The following is an 11,596-nucleotide window of genomic DNA, read 5'->3' as shown; positions in this document are numbered from 1 at the left end:
GCTTGGGGCAGTTTAGAGATGCCAGTACACATGTTAAATTATTTTGGAAAGCTTGGACGAAACCTATTCAGACTTACTTACCCACTCATCCAGCTGCCTTTCAAAAAATCAGTAGAAAGAGAACTGGTTGTTTTCTTAGCAGTAGTGCTCATGCGCGTACTTATTTGGGCATGTGCTCTTTAAAACTAAAGCCTGGACTGTTGTTTCGGTTCATCAGAAGTGAGACTGAACTTTCTCTCATAAACAACTCTTCACAGTTTGCTATGGATGATACAGAAGAAAAGGCCATTTGTGATCACTGGTGAGTGTAAATTATAACTTTAGGACTTTGTGACTATACGATTTCTATAGATTTTAGTATTGGGTCAATAGTATTGAACTGTATACATATTGGTAAAAACGTATTGTTGTTGTGTTGTCGTTATGAGATTTTAGGATAAACTGTGTAGTTCTTACAATTTATTGAACATGATTTGAATTACAGAACACAATTAAACTAACAATAAATATGATTTTATTGATATGATACAAGCTATGATTTACAACAAACAGAATTAATAATCTGAATATTCGTAACGTTTTTACTTGGTTTTAATTTGTGGTAGTGGTTTACAGACAATCAAATATTTAAACTTGTGACCGATAATTCGTTTTATTACTTTATGTGCAAATTTAACAAGAATAAACACTATATTGAAATTAGCGCAATGACGCAGAAATGAAAGTGAAAGTAAACCTCCCTCCCCTACCATGTCCATGAGGAGGAAGTACAATACTCTGACCTGTGTTCATATATAAGTGTGTGTGTGTGTGTGTGTGTGTGTGTGTGTGTGTGTGTGTGTGTGTGTGTGTGTGTGTGTTTGTCAAATTAGGTTATCCAAATATTTTACTAGTTCATTTATGTAAGGAATATTACATAAATGGTGGTTGGGGTTATTACAATTTTCAGTAAGTGTGACCTATTTCCTCATATAAAAATATGCTTTATTTATTATTATTATTATTATTTAAGGAGGTGCAAAATCTCAGCACAGGTATTCACTGATGCAACTTAGAAACACTGGATACTAGTGGTGCGCGATACTGCAAAATTTGGTATCAATCCGATACCAAGTAAATACAGGGCCAGTATCGCCGATACTGATCCGATACTTTTCACTCATAAAAAGCAGCTTATTTACTTTTTATGTAGGAAACAGCAGTGTGTCGTTATTTATCATCAATATGCTTTAACTAAAAGAATTTGTGTTTATTTTTTTTATTTTTTTTTTATTTTTTTTTATTTACTAATGAAAAATATTCACCTTTCACTTACTGCTACATGTATTTTCTCTCAGTGCCGCCTAGTCACGTGACGGCACGACAACAAAACAGAGCAGATCAGGGAGGAGCAAAGTGTGCTTGTAAGATGTGAAAGAGCGTGCACACACGTCTACATTTCGATAAAATGGGAGGAACGTACTAAATGTAGCGGAGAAAAAAAATGAAACTAAAGTATCGATCCCATCACATTAGTATCGATCAGATTCCAATACAAACGTTGGTATCGATACTATCGACATTTGGATCGATACAAAGCGGAATAACACTTTGGACACCCTTGTCCAAACAGACAGTGACCATATGTGCAAATTGTGACAGAATACAATTGCTTGGGGTCAAGGGCCATGCTCAAGGATTCAGTATTGGCACGCTGCTAGTGATAGGGCATGAACCAGAAATCTTAGAATTATTAGACCATTACCTTGACCACGAAGCTGCTACTGCTTATCAAGTTTGACCCTGATTGAACTTTTAATTTATTGGAACTGCTAGCTGGACTGCAACCTAGAATTAAGAGATGCAAGTACACATATTAAATTATTTTGGAAAGCTTGGGGGAAACTTATTCAGACTTACACACCCACTCGTCCAGCTGTCTTTCAAAAACTGCTAGACTGCAGCCTAAAATGCACCATATTCCAGCCCTGTGCTTCTAAAAAATACTTAATTGGACCTTGGTTTAAATTTCACCTTCATTCACTGTCTTTAAAGGCTTGGCATGTTATTTTCTTCAAATGGATTTTCTAAAAGTACTCTAACTTCCTCCAACCTCCCAAAATAATTCTGAGAGTATTGGTACCTTTAATTGCCTTAGTGATAAGTGAGTAAATATGTAAGTGTTTAATGCCCTACAGTGGGTTTCTGTTTTATACAGGGTGTATTTTTAACTTGCAGCCAGTGACTGTAAACAGACTCTGAACCCAGTGTGATAGTAATTACAATAAAGTGAATACTAAAGATTAATTTACAATTACTGTTGAATAAAGTTGAAAAAGTTTTACTTTTTACGCCACTGCATCTGCTCTTGGATTGGTTTTATTTGTGCATATATCTTTATATAAAGATATATAAAACCAAGAATAAACCAGATTTAGATTTCAGATTTTGGAATTATGGTGTCACTGGTTGATTTTAAGTCTGTGTTGCTTATTAGTGGTTTTCGACTTTTCTTCCACAGCAATAAGGAGGTGGCCAAGGTGAACTTTCCCATGCATGAAGCTCACTGCCAGCGTTTCCTCTGTCTGTGCCCAGACTGTGATGAGCAGGTGCCAAAGGAACAACTCGAAGAGCATCGACTGGAACAACACACTCTGGTTACTAACATTTAGTAGACAGGCTGTGTTCATGAGGACATTTGTGGCATCAGTTCGAAAACTCACTGAATTGCATTGATGGTTTCTTTTTGGGTGGAGTTCATTTTCTTGCAAATTCTTGCAAATAGTAACAGCTCTACTCATTTGTCATGTATTAGTACGGACTGGTATGGTTTGGAACACAACCATGGATCCATGTTATGCCCTACAGCCTGTTAACTCATGATTCATTTAAATCAATGGTATAAGTGGGTTTCTGAAAGATGGCAAAAATCTTCATGTAAACAACATAATTGTGTATCATCGACACTTTTAGTGAATATATTTTGTACATAACTGAACTATTCTCATTAAATTGCTGTATTTATTTTGCAGGTAAAATGTAAACAGTGTAATATGAAAATAGAACGATGCAAGCTTGCAGATCATGAAGTGAGTACCTTATCTGTCATTACATAAAAAGACAAGTGCAAATATCACCAGAGTGTACTATCCCATCTATTTCCGAGCAGTCCTTTTTCTAACATCAGTATGTGCTTGTATATAATTAAAGCACATCATGTTTCACCATAATTCTACTTGGAATTACATGTTTAGTGCATGGTTACTCAAACTTTATATTTACCTTTGGAATTTATTTCAGCATTTACTAATTTATACTATTAATCATGCAACACACTGGAATTTAATATCTGGCTCTGTTCATGACCCTGTTCTGATTACTGGTCTTGTACTTTTAGACATATATACTGCTATTTAAAAAGCAAATGTCCAAAACAATTCAATAAAATATATGTCAGTTAATCCGTAAACAATGTCTTTGTGTCGTACAGAAGGATAATTGTCCGAAAAGGCTTCAAATTTGTGAGTTCTGTCAGCTAGAGGTGCCTGCGAGCAGTCTTAAGGAGCACACACTGGCATGTGGGAGTCGCACTGAGCGCTGCCAGGAGTGTAATCAGTACGTCATCCTGAAAGACAGACTTCAACATGCTCAGTTCTGCCTCGCTGAGGATCAGATTAACAACTGTGAGTATCTGTGTCTTGTCTGTTGTGTCTAGATGTAACTGTCAAAGTACATTTTTATTATATAAAATTATTATTATTAATATTATTACTATTACATTTTTGTGATATAACTGTCCACCCACTGGCTACAGAGCATAGTTTATTATTTGTAAACTTTTAGACAAGTCTGGTAGCCTTAATATGATCCAGATTGTTTTGATATGATATGATGCATCCTAATATTATAATGCACAACCTGTAAATGTGAGATATTGGCCGCATTAGATATTATGTCTATTAATAATATCATGTCATGCAGTTGCACTGGATAAACACAGGGTTGTGATTTTAATGTTTTAAATTTACAATAAGGTGTTCGGGTGGCACAGCGGTCTATTATTCCAGACCATCACTGGTGAGATCTGGGTTTGCCTAAGCACTGGGATGAATTGGCGTCCTATTTAGGGTGTGTTTATGCCTTGTGCCCAATGATTCCGGAACCAGACCCACTGTCCCTGACCAGCATAAATCCAAAAATAAAATGTTCTTTTAAATTGTCTATGCTTAAGTAATGAAATATTTTCTGTTTTAATTTTCTATTTTCCTGCCATAACCATCATTTTTAATATTTGGGTAAATTTCATATGAACTTCATTTAATTAAATCAATTTTTGTTTTAATCAAATGAAATTGTGAGCTGATGAGAAGCATGTAGAAGCGGAGACTGAGAGGTTATCAAGGGGTCCCTCATTGTGAAAGCTAGAAACTGAGCCATGATTTAGCATTTTAGCTATACATTTTGAGAATTGATCATGTTTTTGTAAATACAGTTAGTGTTCCAGTGTTGTTAAAAGGTACTGATGCTGGTATAAACACAAACGTTTGTATATGCAGAATATCTTACCTGCTTCCTCACCTGGCAACATGTCCAAGTCAGTAGAAAATAGCTACCCTGGCAACCATTAAAAGTAAATGAAAATGTAATTGATGAAGGTCAGCTGAATGAAAGTGATAATTACACTAATTACACTACACCCTAATCCAGCCATCTGATGTACAATAAAGCATGACACATTTTTATAAAAGGTTTATTGCTGGTTAGGGGATTTCACGTTTTAAGACTTCATGTTGGTTCACTGCCAGAATTTCTCATGGTTAACATTTATGTTTCTATCTGCTGCAATCCAAGCGTCTCTAGAAAGAGACATTAGACAATCAGTGCAAGGATTATTCGAGTAAACCCTTTACTACATTTAAGTTAGGAGAGAAGTATCTTCATTAAAACTAATAAATGTATTTACACAATAAAACAGTGACACCATCATTTTTTTATTTCCTTCTTTGTACATTTCAGATGACAAAAATACAAAACCAATGCCAGGAAATACTCTACAGCAACAAAAGGTACAGTCCTAATCATATAATGTATTAATAAAAGCTATATTAAAAATTTACTTTTTACAATAACCTATTTTTATAACACAGCTTGTGGATTTTTACTACAATCAAACTGATCTGGATGACGATATGAGAGAAGACTTCGAGTCAGAAGACACCAGCCTTTCACTGTCAGCTCTGCAGAAGAAGAAGTGGAGTGGAAAAATGGACCGGGCAGATCAGGACATTAGTACCTGTTCACACTGCCACCTGACACTGCCAATAAAGACACTGCAATGGCATGAGGTACACACCACTGCATGGCATTGTACCCTTTATAGCTCCTACTTTAGAGCTGGATAAGTTAACCACTTGACTGTTTATGTTTTGTCTGTTTCAGAACAAATGTAGAGTTTTTGAAATGTTGAAATTGAAGATGTAATGGAAATAACAGTAAGTAAAAGTAAATCTCTATATGTGGCTTTATGAATTAATTTGAGTTTATGGAATTCAAATAAACAAGTGCTTGATTCCACTGAGCACTTTCCTGATTCTGGATTTGGAAAACAAGGGAAAAAATTGGGCAAATTGGGCACAAAATTATGGTCCAATATACATTTAGTGCAAATTTTTGGTTAGTAAAAATATCTTAATACATTCACTTCAGGGAACAAACGTCTGCACATCTTAGTGCACAATAGTGCACAATGTTTATTTGCTAAATGTCACATATTTTTACATAAAAGGTAACTTTTAACATTACCCCACTACTGGTGCCAGTACCAATAGGGAAACTTTAGTTGCACAGCTTAGATTCAAGCTAAAGACCCCGAACATTCCTTTTGGACTCATGAGTTTGCACCACTCGATCATCCCCATATTTGAACTTGTTTTAATTAAGAATATCAACAAAACACCAAGGAGGACCAAACTTTTACATATGACTATAATTATCTATACAACCTCCCCAAAATAGTACTTGGTGAAAGGGAGTGCTATTCTACTGCTTTACCAGCAGATTACACCTGAACAGTAACATACCATGTACATATGTTTGATAATTTGTCTGTGAAATTACATGTCCAACATGTTGTCAACAAATCTAATTATCAAAATAGTTAAATCCTTCTTATTTTTGCTAAATTTGTGATATTGTTTGTTTACAGCATGAGGAATGATGGCTTAAACAGCTGCACAGCGGATCCAGGATCGCAGACGTCCTCACTGAGTCAAACTGTTTTTAAGAAAATAATGTGTGTTATGTTTACTAACTTTTTTCTAAAAGTACTAATGCTTACATGCACTACATGACCAAAAGTATGTTGACACCTGTCCCGATCATTAAAATTAGATGTGTCAGAAAGACCTGTTTTCAAAATTACTTACATAAAATACATTACCTGCTTTATGGCAGCAGTTTAGGGAAGGCCATTTGCTGTTTCAGTATGACTGTGCACCTGTGCACAAAGCAGGGTCCATAAAGACCTAACCTTATTCTTACCGAACGTCATATTAATTCCCATGGATTTAGAAAGACATGTTGAACAAGGTCATGGTTAGGTGTCCACATACTTTTGGCCATATAGTGCTATTTATTGGCCATACTTTGGCTATAGTGCTATTGGCCAGCTGGGTGTCAACACTGACATGAGGAGCTTGATTTAAGAAGAGATGAGGGGGATCCCCCAGAATAAAAAATTATACAAAAAATCCACCATGTAAAACTTTCATCTCTACTTTCACCACATTTGGATTAATGTGATGTCATTCATAATGTCTTGTTGATATGTTTAGTATACCCATGTGTGTGATTAACATCACAATGTTTTGAGCATATCAGAAATTTGTTCATGTAAAATATCAATAAATACAGATGATGTGGTTATGCAGAATGGTGTGCTTACTTTTCATCAGTAAATGCAGTAGAGGGTGTGGTACAGCATGCACACCTAGCTTAGATAATGCTAAATACAGCAAGATCTGTGGATTTCCTTTAAAAAGTTGCCCAGTGAAAGTTGTGTGGAGTTAATAAAACCGAATCTGTTTATATGATTGTCTTAATATTTCATTAAACAGAATATAAAACTAATCTAAAATCATACAATTGTTTTTATGAGTGCCAAGAGTCTAATGATTGTAAAATATACTTTTGATTAAAGAAAAAATTATAAATAACAGTCTTTTTGCAATAGGTCAGAGAGATCCGAACCCCACTTAAGTAAACTTGACTATAGTACTACACTATAAATGTGTTTGTAAACCCTTAAATCAAAAGCAAAAGCAGACAGTAACCGAAATTTCTAAATTAATAAGACATAGAAGTGGAAAGACATAAGTTTGCATAGGGTCCAACCTGAACTCAGATTTGCTGGAGCAACAAAAGCTCTTGCCCACTCCAGTTGCAGCCCAGACTATTAAAATTCAGGTTAGGTCCATGAATCACTGACCCTACCATCTACATGATGCAGCAGACATCAAAATCAACAAAAACAAGAAATGGTCATTTACATTGTGCCCATTATAGACCTGGATTCCTGTTCTAGACAGATAGAAGTGAAACCTGATGTGTACTTTTGCTTCTGCAGCCCGTCTGTCCCCAGGTTTAATGTGATGTGCATTTTCAGATGCTTTTTTTACCCACTGCTGTTCTAATGAGTAGCAAATTAAGTTTATGTAGCCATTCGGGTCGGACCCTATCTCAAGATTTTAGTGGATTTTCAGTCAGGAGATTTTTCTGACCATGCAAGCAACTTCACCTTTTTCAACATGTTTTGTGGTAATTGAACTTTGTAGTTGCTGTCCTGTTATACATTCAAGTTCATACTTTTGATATGCGTATACATACTTTATAGTTTACATATGTGTTAAATTGTATGTGGGTAAGTGATGTGGAAGTATATATATATTTTTAAAGGGTTGAAAATTTTGTATTTATAACTAGCTGTGCACTGTACACAGGGGTAACAACTGTGTTTAGATGCTGTATGAAGAGTGCTCTAGGAGCCACAGATTCTTGTACTGTGATGTCATAAATCTCATGCTGATGTCATTAGAACTATGTGTAGTGTGTGAGAATTCCATGGCATTTGTAAGCATTCAGGCTGACAGTTGGGTGTTAAGATCGACTTATCATAACAGAAAATAAGCTAAACTAGACTTGATAATAATAGATTTAAATTCATTACAAATTATAACATTATAGCATAATTAGATTACAACATTGATAAAAGATAAGGGTCCTACCTTCCACCAATACACCTCTATATGGAGCACACTAATCAACCTGAGGAGCATCTCCAGGATAAAGAAAAGGCAAATGAGAAGATAGATGGCACTAAAGAGGACCCACAAAAGAAAACACTGAGCCACTCTGAAGAAGAATTTAAGTGGTCAGTCCTTCCAGACGTTTGTCTTCGTCAGGTTTTTTGGTGGCTGCAAGATGCAGACCGAGCTCAGGCAGCACTTGTTTGCCATCACTGGCATCATGTCGTTCGATCCCCATCTCTGTGGCGCAAGAGAACATTTAATTTTTCAGGCCACCTACCATGGTCACACCACTCTGAGCTGGAAAATGGCATTAAATATGTACAATCCTATGGCAGCTACCTGGAAAATCTAGAGGTACATTTCATCCATCCTCTCAACACTTATGTCACTAGACGTTTCCAGCAGATCATGAGGACTTTCCTGGCTGCTCTACGTAAATCCGGTGCTTGTCTGCGTTCCCTTACCATCTACTCCATGCACCTGAATCGACCAGCTTATTGCAACAGTGTCCGTAATGCCCTCGTGCGTAGCTTGGCCTTCTATCTGCGACGTGGAGGTTCTCAGCTGAACTCTCTTAACCTCACAGGAGCACGTTTTAACCTTCCTCATGGTATACAGATCCTGGAGGCTGTTGCTGCCACTCAGCACTATGATCGCATTGGACGGCTCTCAGGTTTGGCCACCCTTAATCTAAAAGATTTCTTCACACAGTCCCTGGATGTCTACAGCACACAACACTTTGCAAGAGTCCTTCAAAGGTTTCAAGGTCTCAGCAACCTTACACTTAACTACAGCTGCATTTCAAATGAACTGCTGCAAGCCTTGGCTTTCTGCTGTACTGGGCTGAATGGGGTTGGTGGACTGTGCAACCTTAGTGTCTACTGCCATGCAAATGAGCCACACTTCCAGATGATCAGAGGAGATGCCTGGGCCCTCCTGGCACAGAAATGCCCCAATTTAAGAGTGCAGATTACTGTGGAAGGCATCTTAGCCATCGAGCAGCTCTGTAACATTCTGCTCAAGGAAATTCCTCTGAATGATCTAACACTCAGCAGCTTGTATTTGACTCAGTTAAACTGGACCATCAAACCAGCACTTTCAAACCTGCTGCCCTGGTACAGGACCCATCTGCAGGTCAGTCAAACACAGGAATCTTGTAAATGCTTTGTCTAGATGCACAGATCCTGCTGTTCACAAATTACAGCTGAGGTCCATGTAACCTTTTTGTATTTATGACTTTTGGTAAAAATCAAGCATTTTGTAACTTAAGAATTTGTGGTAAGGCACTCGGGTGTCACAGCAGTGTTTTACACTAGTCCACCACTGCTGAGATGATTGGCTGCATCTAGAAGGGGTGGCCAAAGTCCTGTGATGGACTGTTGCCCTGTCTAGGGTAATCCTGCCTTGCACCCACTGTTTCCTAGTGAAACCAGACTTTCCACGACCCTGACCAGAATAAAGCGGTTGATATTAGTATGTTCATTATGTTTAGATCAAACTAAGGGTGGAAATAGCAAATAGATAAACATTGTATCATATCATGTACATGTGCCCTTTTGTAAGGGGCTAGTCAAAGTGCCTGTGCTATCTCTTGTTCACCAAAAAAGCACCTTCAATGGGCACACAGGTATTGGAATTGGACTTCGAACCCAATCCAATCGAAGAAGGTCAACTGGTCCAACAATTCCTGTCTTTTGTCATAGTTATTTTCACTTTACTTTCCAAAATGAGTACTTTGGTTAAGGGTTACCCAAACTGTTACATACAAGTGTATTACTTTGTGTTATTTTCACCCCTAAAACACTTGTTCATGCAGCATTAACGTTTAACAATTAATTATAAGAGCTGTAAGTCACTGTGTAAAACTGTCCAGCACCTTTTTCTTCTGCACACATAGAAACTCACTCTGGACATCCAGAACAACAATGAGAGCATGGAAGAAGAGTTGCTGGAACTTGTTACAGTTTGTAGCAAGCTTACCTACCTGAACGTCAGGGCCTTCCTAAGTATCAGCTTTCTGGAGACACTCCTGCAGAAACGTCTGGAGAGAAAATGCTCTCTTCAGACCATAAAAGTAAGTTAATATTGCCAACCTCTGGGCTCCATTCAAAATCCTGCTATATGATTAAATAGTGACAATGACACAAAGCATAGAGCCAAAGCATAAAGATATTTATTTCATAATGTAACTAATAGGCACAAGGTATGTGCAAGCTATGTGGCCAAAAGTGTGGCCATGAGCTTGTTTAACATCCCATTTCAAAACCATAGGTGTACCAAATCTGCCTGCATTTTTCTAGGAAAGCTTTCCTAGAAGATTTTCCTAGAAGGTTTTTTTTATTGTGTAAAATGGGAATTTGTGCCCATTCAGCCAAAAGAACATTTGTGAGTTCAGTCACTGATTGGACATAAAGGCCTGGCTCGTAATTGACTTTCAAAAGATGTTCAGTAAGGCTGAGTTAAAGGCTTTGTGTAGGCTACTGGTGTTCTTCCATGCCATCAACGTCAAATCATGTCTGTATGGACCTCACTTTGTGCACAATAGTGCAGTTACATTGGAACAGAAAAGTTTAAAAGCATATTATTCATTTGAGGAATTGATTTTAGCTGTTAGCTATGGGTGTGGCTAAAACTCCTAAACCTGAATAACCCTATAACCCACAATATTTACATTTACCATTTTCAGCAGACGCTTTTATCCAAAGCGACTTACAGTACTATGACATTATACAGTCTAAGCAATTGTGGGTTAAGGGCCTTGCTCAAGGGCCCAACAGTGGCAACCTGGCAGTGGTGGGGCTTGAACCAGTGACCTTTCGAATTACTAGTCCTGTACCTTAACCACTAGGCTACAACTGCCCTGCCCAATATAATCTTATTTGTGCTACCGACTAAAGTGAAGAACAAAAAGTATAGTCATGTCCATGTTTTTTAATGGGATGTCCAAGAAGCTCATGGTGTCCATAATCTTTTGGTCCTACAGTGTATATTACATTTTAAAATCTGCTAACAATCATTTTTAAGCTGGAGCATGAGCTTTCTATATGTTTTTGGTAACAGATTTCAATGGTAAAATGTTATAGGTGCGACTCTACATCAGAAGACATGAGACACATGAGGCGAATGCGATGCTACAGGAGGTGTTCTCTCGCTACAAGCAGCTCATTGACTCCGAGCTCACCTACTATGCCATACCTTATCCCATCCCCTAATGCCAGACTGGCACACTGTACCTGAGATATTCTAACATGCAGTACAAATGATATTAAATCACTACTATGCAAGAATCTGTTTTCTTTACCTTGTTCTTT

The 11,596-nt window shown here is 37.3% G+C and overlaps 2 protein-coding genes across 2 annotated transcripts; both read left to right on the top strand.

Moving 5' to 3' along the window:
• The first annotated feature begins 219 nt into the window (after nt 1-219).
• xaf1 (XIAP associated factor 1) lies at nt 220-6,900 on the top strand. The gene is made up of 8 exons (XM_063016695.1): nt 220-301; nt 2,501-2,636; nt 3,012-3,068; nt 3,470-3,662; nt 4,996-5,045; nt 5,127-5,324; nt 5,419-5,471; nt 6,185-6,900. The coding sequence occupies exons 1-7, from the start codon at nt 264-266 to the stop codon at nt 5,458-5,460; spliced, it is 714 nt and encodes a 237-aa protein (XP_062872765.1). The 5' UTR covers nt 220-263; the 3' UTR covers nt 5,461-5,471; nt 6,185-6,900.
• Nucleotides 6,901-8,282: 1,382 nt separating this feature from the next.
• LOC134334862 (F-box only protein 39-like) lies at nt 8,283-11,572 on the top strand. The gene is made up of 3 exons (XM_063017329.1): nt 8,283-9,419; nt 10,183-10,359; nt 11,369-11,572. The coding sequence occupies exons 1-3, from the start codon at nt 8,283-8,285 to the stop codon at nt 11,495-11,497; spliced, it is 1,443 nt and encodes a 480-aa protein (XP_062873399.1). The 3' UTR covers nt 11,498-11,572.
• The last annotated feature ends 24 nt before the right edge of the window (nt 11,573-11,596 follow it).

The sequence above is a fragment of the Trichomycterus rosablanca genome, chromosome 20, assembly GCF_030014385.1.
Source record: "Trichomycterus rosablanca isolate fTriRos1 chromosome 20, fTriRos1.hap1, whole genome shotgun sequence".
Lineage (NCBI taxonomy): Eukaryota > Metazoa > Chordata > Actinopteri > Siluriformes > Trichomycteridae > Trichomycterus > Trichomycterus rosablanca.
This window is presented reverse-complemented; position numbering and strand designations above follow the sequence as displayed.